The following is a 14,308-nucleotide window of genomic DNA, read 5'->3' on the forward strand; positions in this document are numbered from 1 at the left end:
GTCAAATGAGTGCGTTATCTGGGTTTCCAGTCTGCCTTAGATAGAAACTGAGTACATCCCTTTGCAGTGGCAGTGCTGATGCTCATTCATGATGTTCAGTGAAGCCTTGTTGCTGTGTAGGGGACCCAGAGCAGGAGTGCCAGGCTTGGACTCACTAACCCACTTTGCCAGTAAGAAAATGAAGCTTCAGTCTAGATGTTCTTAGTCAGAGATGTCTGCTGCCTGCATGTCAAGAATATTTCATTCTTTTCCCAAACTGATGTTTGGAAACAAAAAGCTACCTGGGAAACCAGCTTTTCTGGGTCCAAACAGCTCTGCAAGCTCCTGATGAGGCAAGAGATTGCCAGTGGCAGTCTGGAAAGAAGAGAAACATGTTGTTCTTCAAACACTTACAGGGAAATTTCATGATTGATTTTGCGCACTGCTGTGTTCGTGGTCATAGTCACGTTTTATTCTGTTTAGGTATAAACTCTGGCACATGTAGGTTTCAGTTTGATTTGTATTTTAACTGGAAATATCAGAACTTGCAACTCAAAACTGTTTGCTTGTGCTCTGGACTTAATAGGAGAGCAGGAAAAGCTTTTTGACTGTGAAGGTTAAGCATGTTACTACATGATTATATGTACAAAATCCATCAAGAGGAGTCTTGACTGTCCAGAAATGGTTAAAAGGTATAGTTTTAATAAGACCAGAATGCCACATGAAACTTTGTCAAGTTCAGTTCCACAATTCAGCTCTAGTTTTGATACAGTTCTTGTGCCTTAAGATGGGCCAAAATTCTTCATGATTTGCCAGATGTCTATAGCAACTGTCTGGGCACACACTCACTTCAGTCAGGGGTTGCTTATATGAGGTGATGTGCAACTATTCTTGCATTTACTGTCCCCATTCCTTTAAACAGACTTCAGTAAAAGAAGTAAAAACAATAGCAAAAAACAACAAACAAACAAACAAAAAAACACCAAAAAAACCCACCAAAAAACCACCAAAACAAAACAAAAAAAACCCAAATAAACCAAAACCAAAAAACCACCCCACAAACAAACAAACAAACAAACAAAACTAACAAAAACCCCTGCTTGTCTGGTGGGGTAAAATTAAGCTTTGGTGAAGCAGAGGCTTTTTAAACCTTCCCTGAAGGCCCCAAGCCTGCCAAGGAATTTTAAATGGGGACTTCCAGTAGTCAGCTGCTTTCCTTAGTCAGAGGAAGTACTGTAAGTTCATTCCTTGTTTACTGCCTGTAACCCAGCAGAAACTTACCTTTAGAAACAGCTGATGTCTTCTTCAGGGTTGGTTAAAATGCCTTGCACAGCAGTTGATCATAGTTTTGCCCACTTTTTAGGAGTCCATTATTATTTTATAGGTGAGTAGTAGTTCTCTCAGGAGTGCTGGTATGAGAACAAGCAGGCAGATGGCAAATCTAACATGCTTCTGTGGTTGAGGCGTGTTTCTTCTCCAGCTGTGTTGAAAGGAGCCAGTTACTGCCTGGATAATAATCTAATAATTTTACCTGTTCCTCTTGTTTGCCCAACAGGAGAGTTACCCATTGCCAGTATGGAAGAACACAATGGCTCTTCAGAGACTCCTGCCCTGAGCCCAGGGCAGCACGTTGCCATCAAGTGCGGGTGGTTGCGGAAGCAGGGCGGCTTTGTCAAGACCTGGCACACGCGCTGGTTTGTCCTCAGGGGGGACCAGCTCTACTATTTCAAAGATGAAGATGAAACCAAGCCCTTGGTAAGTGAAAACAGGAGATAGAATGGGAGGTCAGGGAGAAAAGTAAATTAATGCAGGCAGAATTGTCTGGAGTGTAAAGCGCCAAACTTCTCCATCTCTGTCACTGACTCAGTGTTGGATTTGGGATTTTGATTACACTGAGTCAGTTAATGTGGTTTCCCCATCAGACTCATTTCTAAAACTTCCTTTCCCAGGTCAGGTTTTCTCATTTCTGCATTTTAGAAGGAGAGGAGTATACAGGAAGTTCAAGTAGAAAAAATCATCAGTCAGATGGATTTGACTGAGGCAGATGAATAAGCTGTATTTGAAAAGATACTGATTTTTTTTTTCAAGTTTTTTTTCTGATTACTATGCAGAGTATCCCTGCTTTGTATCTTCCCACATGAGACCCTAGCCTGAATACATTGCCATCTGTAATATGGAACAGACTGGTGGGTGCCTGGCTGGTTCTGTTGTGATTTACTGCTCCTTAACCCTCATCTCTTTTTCTATTTATTTAGCTTTTTCATCAGCATGCTTCAGGGCTGCCTAGCCCCAGAGTGCCAGAGGAGTAGAGTTAAATAGTGCTGCCTCTTGGGTCAGCATCTTTGATAGTAAGGATCTCCTGCTAGCACCTACAGGGGTATCGTAGTCTCACGTATTAATGATTTCCCAGATGTTTGTGACTTTCAAAAAAACCTTTAACATCTGTGAGTTACTTCTGTGCAGGTACTAAAAAATGATCATCACACCCATATTTTTTTATGGCTACTAAATTTCTGATGGTATACCTTTTGTATGGAATTTCACAGGGAGTTCTCAGTGATGCAAAACCCATCTAATCCAGCTTCCTCTATGGAACAGGCATGACACTTGGCCAAGGTTTACAGCTTGCATTATGGTGCACATGCTAAGAAAAGTATTCAGTCTTGAGGAAATGGTTTCCAAAGTGTGAGCTAATTTCTAAATACCTATTTCACATCTTGGTAGCTGTTTTCCCATAAAATTATCTCAGATAGTATAGGTTAATAAAGTAAAACACTGTATATTTACACAAATTATATGATATGATGACTACTTTGAATATGAAATAGTTAATAATTTCTGGGAAATACAGCATATTTTCCACTATATATATTTTTAATCAAGAGTGTAAAAAGCAGGCATCAGAGTAAAATGTTTGTGGGCCAGATCCCGGGTTTCCAGAATGTAACTCTGCTTCCTAGTACTTGATATCTGCTAGGATGTTTGCATGCAAAGACTTCATGGCTTTTTAAGAGGTGGCATAATGCTGTGTTTTATGGAACCTTCTACAGCCCAGAGCCCAAATTATCTTCTTGTCTGTCTGCTACTGACCTGTGGGATGGCGTCAGAAATATCCTGTTGACTTTTCTGCTTCCCTTTTGTCAAATGGAGGTGGTGATTCTGATCTGATACTTGTGATAGGTTAGCTTAGCTTGTGAAGTAACTAAAAGCTTATTTGAATTTTCCACTTTAGTCTCAAGGAAGTTCATAAAGAAATATAAAGTAGGATGGGAAAAGTGCTGAGAGAAGTGTAACTTCAAGTATGCTGATGGGTTTGGAAAATTAATGTGCCTGTCCAAGTTAGGATCAGTCAATAGCTCACCTTGGTGTAGCTTTTGAAATGTTTCCGAAACAAACTGCACAAGTGTCAGTGCCTGAAATATGTCCCAGGTTCAATGCCATATACAGAACTATTTTTTTCCCATTACACTGAAGGGTTTGCTGCATTAACTGTGACAAGAAAATCACTATGACCTTCTGGGAGCCCTGTTGTTCTTGCTGTGGAGAGCTAAAGCAAAGAACTCCACTGATAACATAAATTTTCAGTGCATAGGGCTATTGGGAAATGACAAGCATATTTTGTTCTATTGGATCTGTATTTAGTATAAATACCTCTTTGTTTACTACTGGATTGTACAGTCTGTACAATTTACAGATGTACAGTAATTCTTTTACACAGTAATATAATGGAAGAAAGTTAATGAGGTTTTGTTCCAAATCAGATTGTAGTTTTTATTTTGCTTGCTGGTTGGTTGTGTTTGGAGGGAGGCAGAGAGCAGTGATTACTTGTATTGAGGAATATTCTAATTGCATGCATATATATAATAAATATAATTGTGTGTGTGTATATATATATGTATATATTTATTGAAGGTGGAAGAACTATAGTAGGAGAGGACAAGACAAGCCAGTGAGCTTATGTTCATAGCTTATATTCATGTTAATCTGAATTAGAGAAAAGCAGAATCCAGTTTCTGGTGCAAATTCAGCAGGTGTCCTGAGCACCAGTCTGCTTAACGTTTGGGCTTGGCTTCTGTTCAGTCTGTAACAGATTATGCCATGATATTTTGTGTTTTTGAAAGTGAGGGAGATGTGAATGAAACCAAATTTTAGAAAAATATTATGATCTGTCAGACTTCATTCTCCAAGTGACTGTGTATAATGGCAGTAAAGAGAAGGAGGAACATTTTGTGTCTAAACCATCAGTAAATGCTTTGGAATTCCTGAAGCAGGCTCATTTCCTGCTAGTAACAGAGATGGGTACCACATATGCTTTAGTCAGTGTGTGTACATCTCCTTGGCATCAAGGCTGTTAAATTTAAAAGTCATTAACCATCAGTGTGAGAGTGGGGAATTGCCTCTGCCAACCTGTGCCTACAGGCACACAGAGCTAGTGAAGAACAACAGAAGAAAAAGCAGTGCACAGCTGTTACAGTCAAGGTCAGTGAATTGTCATTGATTCTTTATTATCATCAAACACATGGATCTTTCCCTTGTAATGTTTTATCAATAAATTAGCGTCTGTCGTTTGCTCTGGTATCCCTGAAATATCTCTGAGGATCTGGCAAAGCATTTCTGTTTGCTGAAAATGTGTGTTTGGATAGCAATAATGTAGTTAATTCCACAAGAGAAAAAAATCTTAACAAATAAGTGAGCAAGCCATGTGAAGGAATAAAATCTGATTTCTGATAAATCTGTGTTATCTCTACTGCTTGGAAGTGATACTGGATTCTGCTTTCTTAATTATTTTTACTATTTTGTGCTTTAGAAAGCCAGTATTATGCTAGATCTGAAGGTCAGCTCTTCAAGCTTTACCTGTGGGCAGCTGAAAGAAATCAGAATTTAGTGCTCCCTGTTCCACAGTACAGCTGTTGTTTAAATGCAGCCCATGAAAATTCATTTCTTCCTTTCTTCTCTCCTATGGTTAACCTCTCCGGCTGTGTCAGGGTTGACATGGTCTTGACTACAGCTGGGAGGAGGAAGTCAGTGCTGGCTCGTGAGACATTGTGCTTTTTCTGTGGTTCTGTGAGCAGGAAAAGGGAGATTTGGAGCATTGCCTCCTTTTCGCAGTTTTGTTGTCTCACTCTCCCAGTGTTACTGAGGAAGTGGGAGCAAGGCTTGGTACCTTGTACTGAGGGAACACCACTGGTATTAGGTTGTAAATGAACAAGAATGGACAAGCTCATCCAGTCTAAAAAGCATTTGAGTTCCGTTAATGTTGTTGAGACTCAGCTTGGTTTATGGACTTGAATTTGAGGTGTGTACAGCAGAGACATCTTGAAAAGCTATGAATTAGCCTTCAGGAAACACTTTTGGTGTATGTCTGAAAGCTGACAAGGATCTGCTGTTTCAGTTTATATCCCAGTTTATAAGTTTATGTCCCAGTTTGAACAGTTTGCCGTGCAGTTTTTAGCCTCAAGATCTTTATAGGCTCTGAACTGTTCAGCTTAAGTAATGCTGGAAGGTATACAGTGGCTCACAGTATCTTAGGCCCTGGGATGGGACAGGGGATTGAAGTGGAAAAGTGTCAATCTTAAATGTGACATTTGAATTGGTTGTTGACTGAAAGTGAGTTAGTGGCAACTACAGTCTAAAGGGTCACTGTTTTGTCTATAAGGGAAAGATGTTCTGTGATGTACAGAAAGAATATATTTTGAAGTATTGCTTTCTGGGAAAATCATAGAATGACCTGGGTTGGAAGGGACCTTGAAGATCATCCAGTTTCAACCTCTTGTCACTGATGTCCATTGGGACTCAGTCCTTGACCACCACCCTCTGGATCCAGCCAAGTCCTTATCCACCTGACAGTCCCACCATCAAATCCATTTATCTCCAATTTAGAGAGAAGAATGTTGTGGGGAACCATGCTGAAGATTTACAGAAGCCCAAATAAATGACATCTGTATCTCCCTTGTTTGCTGATGGAGTCACTCCATCACAGAAGGCCACAGGGTTGGTCAGGCAGGACTTGCCCTTGGTGAAGCCTTGCTGGCTGTCTCAAATTACCTTCCCATCCTCCATGTGCCTTAGCACAGCTTCCAGGAGGATCTGTTCCATGAAAGTCCCAGGCACAGAGGTGAGGCTGACAGGCTGATAGTTCCCAGGATCCTGCTTTCTGCCCTGTTAGAAGGTGGGTACAAAGCTTCCCTTTTCTCAGTCATCTGGGACTTCACCTGACTGCCATGGCTTTTAAAGCATCATGGAGAGTGTCTTGGCAACTACATCAGCCAATTCCCTCAGCACTCTGGGGTGCCTCTCATCAGGTCCCACAGACACATGTACATTCAGGTTCCTTGGTGGCCATGAACCTGATCTTTATTTACAGTGGGAGGGACTTTGCTCCCCAGTCCCTATCCTGCTGTCCCTCCACTGCAGAGCTGTGGGAAGAGAGGTTGCCCCTGAAGACTGAGGCCAAGAAGTCGGGTACCTCAACTACACTGAGTACCTCAGTGTTCTCATCTGTTGTTAGCAGTGTACCAGTGTTGTTTATTGGGGTGGCTACACCTTCTTTGACCTTCCCTTTTTGGTTAACATACTTGTAGAAGCCCCTCTTTGTTATTCTTTGTGTCTCTGCCAGATTCACTGCTGCCCATTTAATGCAATTTGTGTAAAAATATAATCGACCGATAAATCCATTTAACAGCATTAATAGAAAGCTTGATAAACTGCAGCTGCATTTTTAAATTAAAATCAAGCTTCTAATGAATGTAAATAGAAGTTACTATAATAAATACATATTTTGTATCTTAGCCTGTCAGGGAAAATCCTTCAGTATTAGTATTGAATATGATTAAAGATCAATCATCATGGTTTTTAATAAGTTAAAAGGGAGTGGAAAACATTTCTGTGTGGAGGGCAAAAACCCAATTGTACATGCACTTGAGAACTGCATCACAGGAACTGTGATCTCTCCTTGCTGCCTGGAGCATTTTCAGTCAAGGGAGATCAGAGTATGCACTGTGGTCCTCATCTCTGGGAAGCAGCAAGAACCAGCCTTTGTGTAAATACTGATGAGCATCACAGCAAGTGAAACCGCTTCTCAGTAGATTTTGCTTTAATTTTTAAGAGCATCCCCCTCGGTCTTGCTGAGGGAAGGATCTGAAGCACCGAGTCCATGCTTGCTTGAAAATCCACAAAGCCAATTCAGGAACTTGATGTGAAAACAGCAATGATTGTCCAAGCCACTGATAATGATATTTCATTTTTTCCATTTCTAGGCAAAATGCTTGTTATTAATCTAGGAAAGTAGAAACAGTTTTGAGATGGACATGTGCTGCAGGGTGAACTCTTGCCTATGCAAACCTATTGTAAACTTTAAAGGGAAAATTTAATCAAATGAAATTATGTAGGTGTCATGAAATGGGCAGAGTGGGGTTCGACAGAGATGTTTCTCAGGAATTTCACTAGAAACTTAAAATACTGGATGAAATTAAATAGGATTTTCTTGACATCAGTACTGATGTTTGCCAAATATCGAAGTATTTACCAGGAAGACTTTCTGTTATTGGGTAGTGGTGAATATGGAACTTAAAAAACAACCAAAAAGCCTCCATGAAAAAATCCATCCAAAAGCACACCTTAAATGGCTCATGTGAATGCAGTGGTGTGGAAGGTGAAGGGAAAGGCTCAGAACTACTTTGGGCGCTTTTCATAGGATGTTCCATGAATGGCTCTTCAATTATATTAATATAAATAGGCTTTTGCAGCTAAAGCAGTGAAATCTCTGAAATACTCAGAGGGTTATCAAAGGATAAATCTTAGCTTTTATGTACAGTAGAAAGTTCTGCTATTTCTAATACCTTTATAAGTTTTAAAGTAATTTACTGCTACAGGTTTCAGCAACTTACTCCTAGAGACACATTTTTTCCTTCATTGGCTTATATAAGTGCTTTTAAAGGTGTAATACACTTTGGTCAGTAGATACCCTTGGGAATTTTGTACATGAGAGATTAGTGTGAAAAGACTGAGTTTCTTTGATACCAGGGTACTGCTAGTGCCATTATTCTGCTGCTGGGGAAGGCTTTCTCAAATTCACAGGACTGAATTTCTATTCTCAGCCCAAGACAAATAGCAACAAGATCCATCACTGAGGTACTCAACTTGGAGATGATCAAATTCCAACTTTAATCCCATTTTCTACTTCTTTTGGATCAAAAATGCTAACTTGAATTTTCAGTAGTTGTTCTTTGTTTTGTTCCTTTAAAAAGTCTTTGGGCTTGGCCCAGTAGGAGTCTTACAGATTTTCACAGGAATTAAAAAGGTTTTTCCCAAAGCATTAACTACCATGTTAATTACAGGAGTGTTACTAAACACTGTGCAAGGAGTCTGTGCCGAATCAGGCAGTTCTTGCTCCTTGTTTTGCCCCAATTTATGCAGTTAAAAATGCAGTTCCCCTGTGAGGATGGTTTTTAGGTTTGAGTGCAATGCAAGGGGAATTCCGTGTCCCTCTTAGTCAGATATGCATGTAGCAGTTGTGTCATTGCTATGACCGTACTGGCAACATCTGCAAGCTGCTGTATCCTGCTATTATACCAGTTTGTTTAAATCTGTGCATGCTTCATTCCTAAGGGCTTAAAGCCTTTCACGCTCCCTGAACTTGACTGAGGTTTTAAAACAGCTCTAAGGTGCAGTCTTTGTCCTTCTTGCATTGCTGCTGTTCCCTTTCTTCGGATCTAGCTCTGGCTCCCACTTCCCCTGGTCTTCCTTTGCCTCTGAATACACTGACTAGTGAAATGACAGTGCCCCTCTGCTTTCCCAGTGTCTGTAACATTCATAAAGGTCTGGCTTTATATGATTGTTGCTCTCTAACATGGTTCAGTGTCTCCATCCCCCTTGAAAACTTGGAAAATAGCAGATTGAAGGGTTGTCTTCCTCTTCCCCATGCCCCTAGCATGCTGGCTGCCTGAGTAGATCTTCAGTTCTAAAAGAACTAAAACTAAAAGTTTGTTTTTCCATAATCGGCCTTTTTAATGCATTTTGACACCCACCTCCCTGCAACCCTGGGCCTGGATGCCATGCCAAACTGAGAATGTGTCTGTCTCATTTTGTACCTCAGGAAACAGGTCCGGTGACTGAATTTCAGAATTTACTGAAGTGAGACAGCTTTGTAGGTGGGAAATGTGAACCTTCTATGTGTTTCAACTTGTGCATTTCACGGGGAATTTTTGTTGTTACAACCAAACTCAAAATGCAGGAGGGTAAAGAAAATGTGATCCCGTGTGAGTCTGCCTGTTTGTGTGGCAGTCAGTACTGCCCCAAGTCCTCTTTCACAGCTGTTTGGGAAAAATAAGTACATGCTCCCAGACTTCTGTATCTTTAATCAATCCGAAGTGGGAAATTAGTTCCAGTAAATATTTTTATAATAGAACAAAGCAGGAATGCCTCGTGGCACTGACTGCAAGTGCCAGCACCATTGACCCATGTGTGTGCATTCAGAGCTGAAGCTCCTGAGTACGCTGCCATGTGTTGTGTAAACTGTGTGTGTCATTAGACTCAGCCAACACCTGCTGTTAGACTGGAGAAGAGAGGCACTCTAATAAGATGTAAACTGGCCAGCAGCTTAATTTCAGGTCTTGGCTGCCAATGCATCTGCCTAGTCCAAATGTTCAGAGGGCTGCCCCCACCTTTCTCTTCCTGGGACCAGGGAACTGGCTTGTTTGTAAAAGCTTGCTAATGCTGAAGTTCAGCCCTTGGTGTGCTTCCTTGCATTTCATGGATAGGCAGGATTTCCAAATATAAGAAGCTGCTACATGGTGCAGTGTCACTATAGGACATGAAACAACACAAGCACACACACCGCTGCACTCAAGGTGAAGAAAAGGGAAGTTTATTTTCTGACTCCAACACTTACAGTTTTCTAAAAGAGACAGTGGATTGGAGGGTGAAAGTGCCACCTCTCCAATGACACTGGACAAACCAAGAGTCTATCAAATTTCTCCTCCTCCATAAAAGAAAGCAGAACAATAAGTTATTTACAGAAGGTGTGTGAGAAAGTTTGCCACAAGAATGTAAACATCAGAAGGCTTAGAAAATCTTAAAAAATCAGGGCGACAGTACAGAGCTGCTTTTCCATCGTGGTGGGGCTGCCCAGGCTGCAGCTGCCTTGATCTCTGTATTTCCCTTTATGCTCGCACCATCTCTTCCTCCCTCCTTTCCTCTCTGTTTCTGACCCATGCCAGGGTTTGGGACACCGAAGCAAGGGGAGATATACTGTCTTTTTATTTTCTCTGTTGGCTGCCAAAGAAGAAGTGCGTTTCTGGTGAATGCTAATGAATGTATATTTAACGGATTAATGAAGTTTTGTGGAGAGGAGTAAGGACAGTGTCAGACTGCTTAAAACGTATACCTGATGTTAGGTTGGATGGTTGTTACTGATTGTCTTCTTACTACCACCTTCTTGTCTGATCTAAATTCCTAATCCTGTCGGTGTTTTAGGAACTCCAGTGCAGTGTGTAATGCCTTGTGTCATACTATTGAGACAGCAGTGGTCTGCTCTTGATGTTTCTCTTTTAGATTTTCTTGCTTAATAGAAACAGTAAAGCAACTAATGCCAGTAGTACTACACAGCACATGTGAGACCATAGGATGAAATTCCATGAAAATCAGCCTCCAGGTTGATCTTTAAGTAAACTTAATATTTTTTCTTTTAAGCATATATGGAACCTGAACCACTGTAAAATTTGATCTTTTTTCACACTCCAATAATTTGGGCAGCAAGAGGCTATGTGGTAAGTCTCTCTTACTTAAGGTTAAACATGTGGGGTAATGACTAGATGAGGATGTTTTGTTCTGGAGCCTGACAGTTGAAATTCAGTAACATTTGATCAACTCATAACCTAAAGTTGCTGTTGATAGTTTTTAGTTTAGCATCTACTTTTAAGGGAAGTTTGAGGTGTGAAAAAGTTCAGCTGGTTCTGTTGCCTTGTGTAGGCCATAGTTTGTGTCCCAAAATAAAGAAATCCTAGATGTGTTTGCTTATTTCCTTGCATATTGCTAAGGGATTTACTTAATGTTGTTCCTGCAGTAATTGAGAATTTATTCTAGCAATAATTTTTAGCAGCATTCATACAAGTCCACTGATTTCATCTTGATTTAGCTAGACTGCATAAATGCTCTTACATGGAAAATGACATGAATCCTCTACAAATTTGAACACAGCAATGTGGTGAAGATGTGCTATCTAACTTGGACACTGTGGGCAAGAAAAACCTTCCTGTGTGTGTTGGTTGTTAGAGCTTTTGGGCTGCCACGTGTTCCCTGATGAGCTGAGCCAGACATTTCAAATCCCTTTGCATGGAACAAGTTTATGAGAATGGCCTTCACAGGTGGTATTTGTGTTGGCAGCCTCAGAAGGGAGTCCAGGGGTTGAATAGTAACAGAAGCAGCTAAATTAACTTCTGATGCTGGAGGGACATCCTTTCCAGTAGGCTTGCAGCACAGAAGTTGAGCTAACAAGAACTTTTCTCTTTTACTGCTTGGACTGAAGAATGAAATCTATTAAAAGTCTATGCAGCTACTCACAAAGTGCTCCTGCTTTGAGTGAGTAATTGCAGTGTTTCCACTCTTCTACTCTTGAATAATAACCACAAGCAATTGAGGAGTACTAAGGAGTTTCATGGACACAGACGTGTTTTGGAAGCTGGTTGACATGAGCTGAGCGTTACTGTAATGATCTGGTCATGCAGGTGATAGAAAACAGACACAAGGCTGTGTTTTTAAGTATATGAGCTGATGTTTAGGAAGCCACTGTATGTGTATTTGCCAGAGAACAGTGGGGAATCTCAGAAGAAACTTCTTGAAAGAAATAGAGAATTATTTACATGTTTTGGAGCCCAGTCAGAATGAGAGACACTTGCAGGTTTTTTCCACTTCCTTCCTTTCCTTTTCCTCACTTAAAGAGCAATAAATAATGCTCCACATCTGAAGAAGAGGTTTAGTATTCGTATGGAAAAAGGATATTATTAAAAACTTAGGCCTGTCATTCTTATTAAAGTTACTATTTGCCACAAACTGCCTAGTGTTCAGATGCCAGATTTCCCAGTCCTCCCTGGATTTGAAGTGATACTTAGCCCACTGTGTACCAACCATTGCTGAAACTATTGAGCTTTTGCAAGCCAAACATGTATTTAGCAAATAATATATATATTGTGTTTCTCCTGATATCTTTTCTGCAAATGAAGTTGTTGCTCAGTACACTTCATTATAAAACCTTTAATTTGTACTACAGAATCACTAACAGTATCTTGAGCTTCACAGTGAGCTTCACTGCTTTTCTTGATATCTTTTCTTGACTGCAGTATTACCCCTTCATCTGCATACTCTCAAATCCCCTGTAATGATCCAGTTTGATGTGGGTGAGGCAGATGATGTGCTACATAAACCAACTTTTGCACGTTACAGAAATAATCCCTTTCAGCAGGGAAAGCATTGCCTAGAGGGACTTTTTGAGAAAACAACCCATGAGAAATGCGATTGGTGTTTGGTACATGTCCTGTTAGCATGTCTCTGCAAAAGATAAAGAAAAAAGGCAGACTGAGATCAATCTGTTTTCACAATTCCTTACATAAATGTTTAAGAGCAGAGAGCTTGGCCTTGGGTAGAGCTTGGATGAGGCACACAGTGGTGCTGGGAAAGGAAAGGAGATGTAACAGTGTGAAGTTTGCTGTGCTGTAACCTTCTTCATGCCTCTCAAGGATGCCAGAGCAGTCTCAGGAGCACCAAACTGGCTTGACTTCCTTTAGTGAAGTTGTATTAAATTCTCTGCAGTATCCAAACTCTCCTGCCACCAAGCATCTTTCCTGATGAAAAAGAGTGAAAAGCTCTCCATGGGGGTGAGGCCTAGCAAGATCTGTGTCATGGGCTCGTGGAGGAGTGTTGTTGGCATGAGAGTTCATGGATTAGTCTGGAAGAAGCCTGGAGTTAGATTTCATTCACAGCCTAGGCTGTAGAACACATGCTGCATTTAAATACCTTTGGATCAACAGAAGATCATTTTCCTTTTGCTTCATGGGTCTGATTGTTATTCCAGGTGTGTTTCTTCATTTTCTCTCAGTATTTATATAATGTCATTTATATAACCAACACTATCTGGGAAGAAGTGCGAGTCATAACTGAAAAATAAAACACACAGATCCTGTGTGTCAGGTTTTTTGATGTACTGAAGTTTTTTGACTTCTAGTTTTCTGGCCAGTTGCCTTGGATTTTAATAGGTTAGCCTAAGGTGGAGGGTACAGAGGAAAGTAAATCTTTGGCATTTATAATGTGACAATAAGAAGAGAAGCATAAGGTAATTTTCTACTCTCTGGTTCATACCAAGGTGAAAGTAAACCATTTTATGAGTAATCAAACTGTTCTGAGCCAGTTGGAGACAAGGATTCATGTACTTTATGCTGAAGACATGCTACAGAGGAAATGGGGAGGTTTTTTTTCTTTAAAATTGTCTTCAATTTCTGTTAAAGCACTTGTTCCAATAAAAAGCCTAAGTCTAGCAGATGTCAGTGCTATCACTGGTGGCTGTGGAGCAATTTTCACTGGGAAGATAAGGCCCAGTCCTTCTCACTTCTCCTCTGCAAGCTGGAGGTTTATATTTCCCGAGGCACTTGTGAGTTTGGACTGTGAAAGCATGGATTTTACTCAAGTGTGAAATCATGATTTTAGGACCAGTGCATTATGACCCTTGTTTTTTTCTCACAAGGCCTGTTGGTGATTGCAAGAAACAGACTACAACCAATTCTAAAAACAAACAAGTGTGCCTAATGGCATTTGTTTTAACCTCTTTAGTGTAACAGTTGGTTTAGTAAGCACAGTGATTATTTTGGTGTCCTTTTGCTACAGTGGAAAGAAGTATCCAATTAACTGAGTGAAAAAACCTCATCCACTGCTCTGAATGTTACAAAAGGCTGATTTAATTCTCGTTCTGAGAGTATTTACATTGTGAGTAGAGCTAATTAAGCTGTTAAGCTGACTTGAGGAAAACACAAAACCAAGATTGCCATTCTTGGCTTGCATTTACAACACAGCTGTATTCTTGGACTTTTTAAATATGAAAAATAAATAAGTACATAGTTTTTCTAATAAAGTGTCTCATTAAACTGAAAGTCTGCTAGGTTAAGTTGTTGGTGCTTTTCTTGGTCTTCCAAAAGATGACAGCATTGAGACTTTTTGTGGTTATGTCCTGCTGAAAATATCCAGAATAGCTGTATATGTGAGTGGCTTCAAAGACTTGAAGCAGCGTTGTGTATGGAATCTGTACTACAGATGTGTCTGTGTCCTCTCCCTTGCTGGGGTCCTA

General features: G+C 40.4%; 1 protein-coding gene across 3 annotated transcripts in view; it reads left to right on the plus strand.

The window, feature by feature from the left end:
- The window catches only part of ARHGAP24 (Rho GTPase activating protein 24), a 184,413-nt gene that overhangs the window by 28,493 nt on the left and 141,612 nt on the right, over positions 1 to 14,308 (plus strand). For all 3 annotated transcript variants that reach the window (XM_030948382.1, XM_030948385.1, XM_030948384.1), the window contains exon 2: positions 1,535 to 1,734. In XM_030948382.1, coding sequence (XP_030804242.1) covers positions 1,555 to 1,734 — 180 coding nt within the window. In that variant the 5' untranslated portion in view covers positions 1,535 to 1,554. The remainder of the gene's footprint in view (positions 1 to 1,534; positions 1,735 to 14,308) is intronic.

Source organism: Camarhynchus parvulus, chromosome 4, assembly GCF_901933205.1.
Source record: "Camarhynchus parvulus chromosome 4, STF_HiC, whole genome shotgun sequence".
Lineage (NCBI taxonomy): Eukaryota > Metazoa > Chordata > Aves > Passeriformes > Thraupidae > Camarhynchus > Camarhynchus parvulus.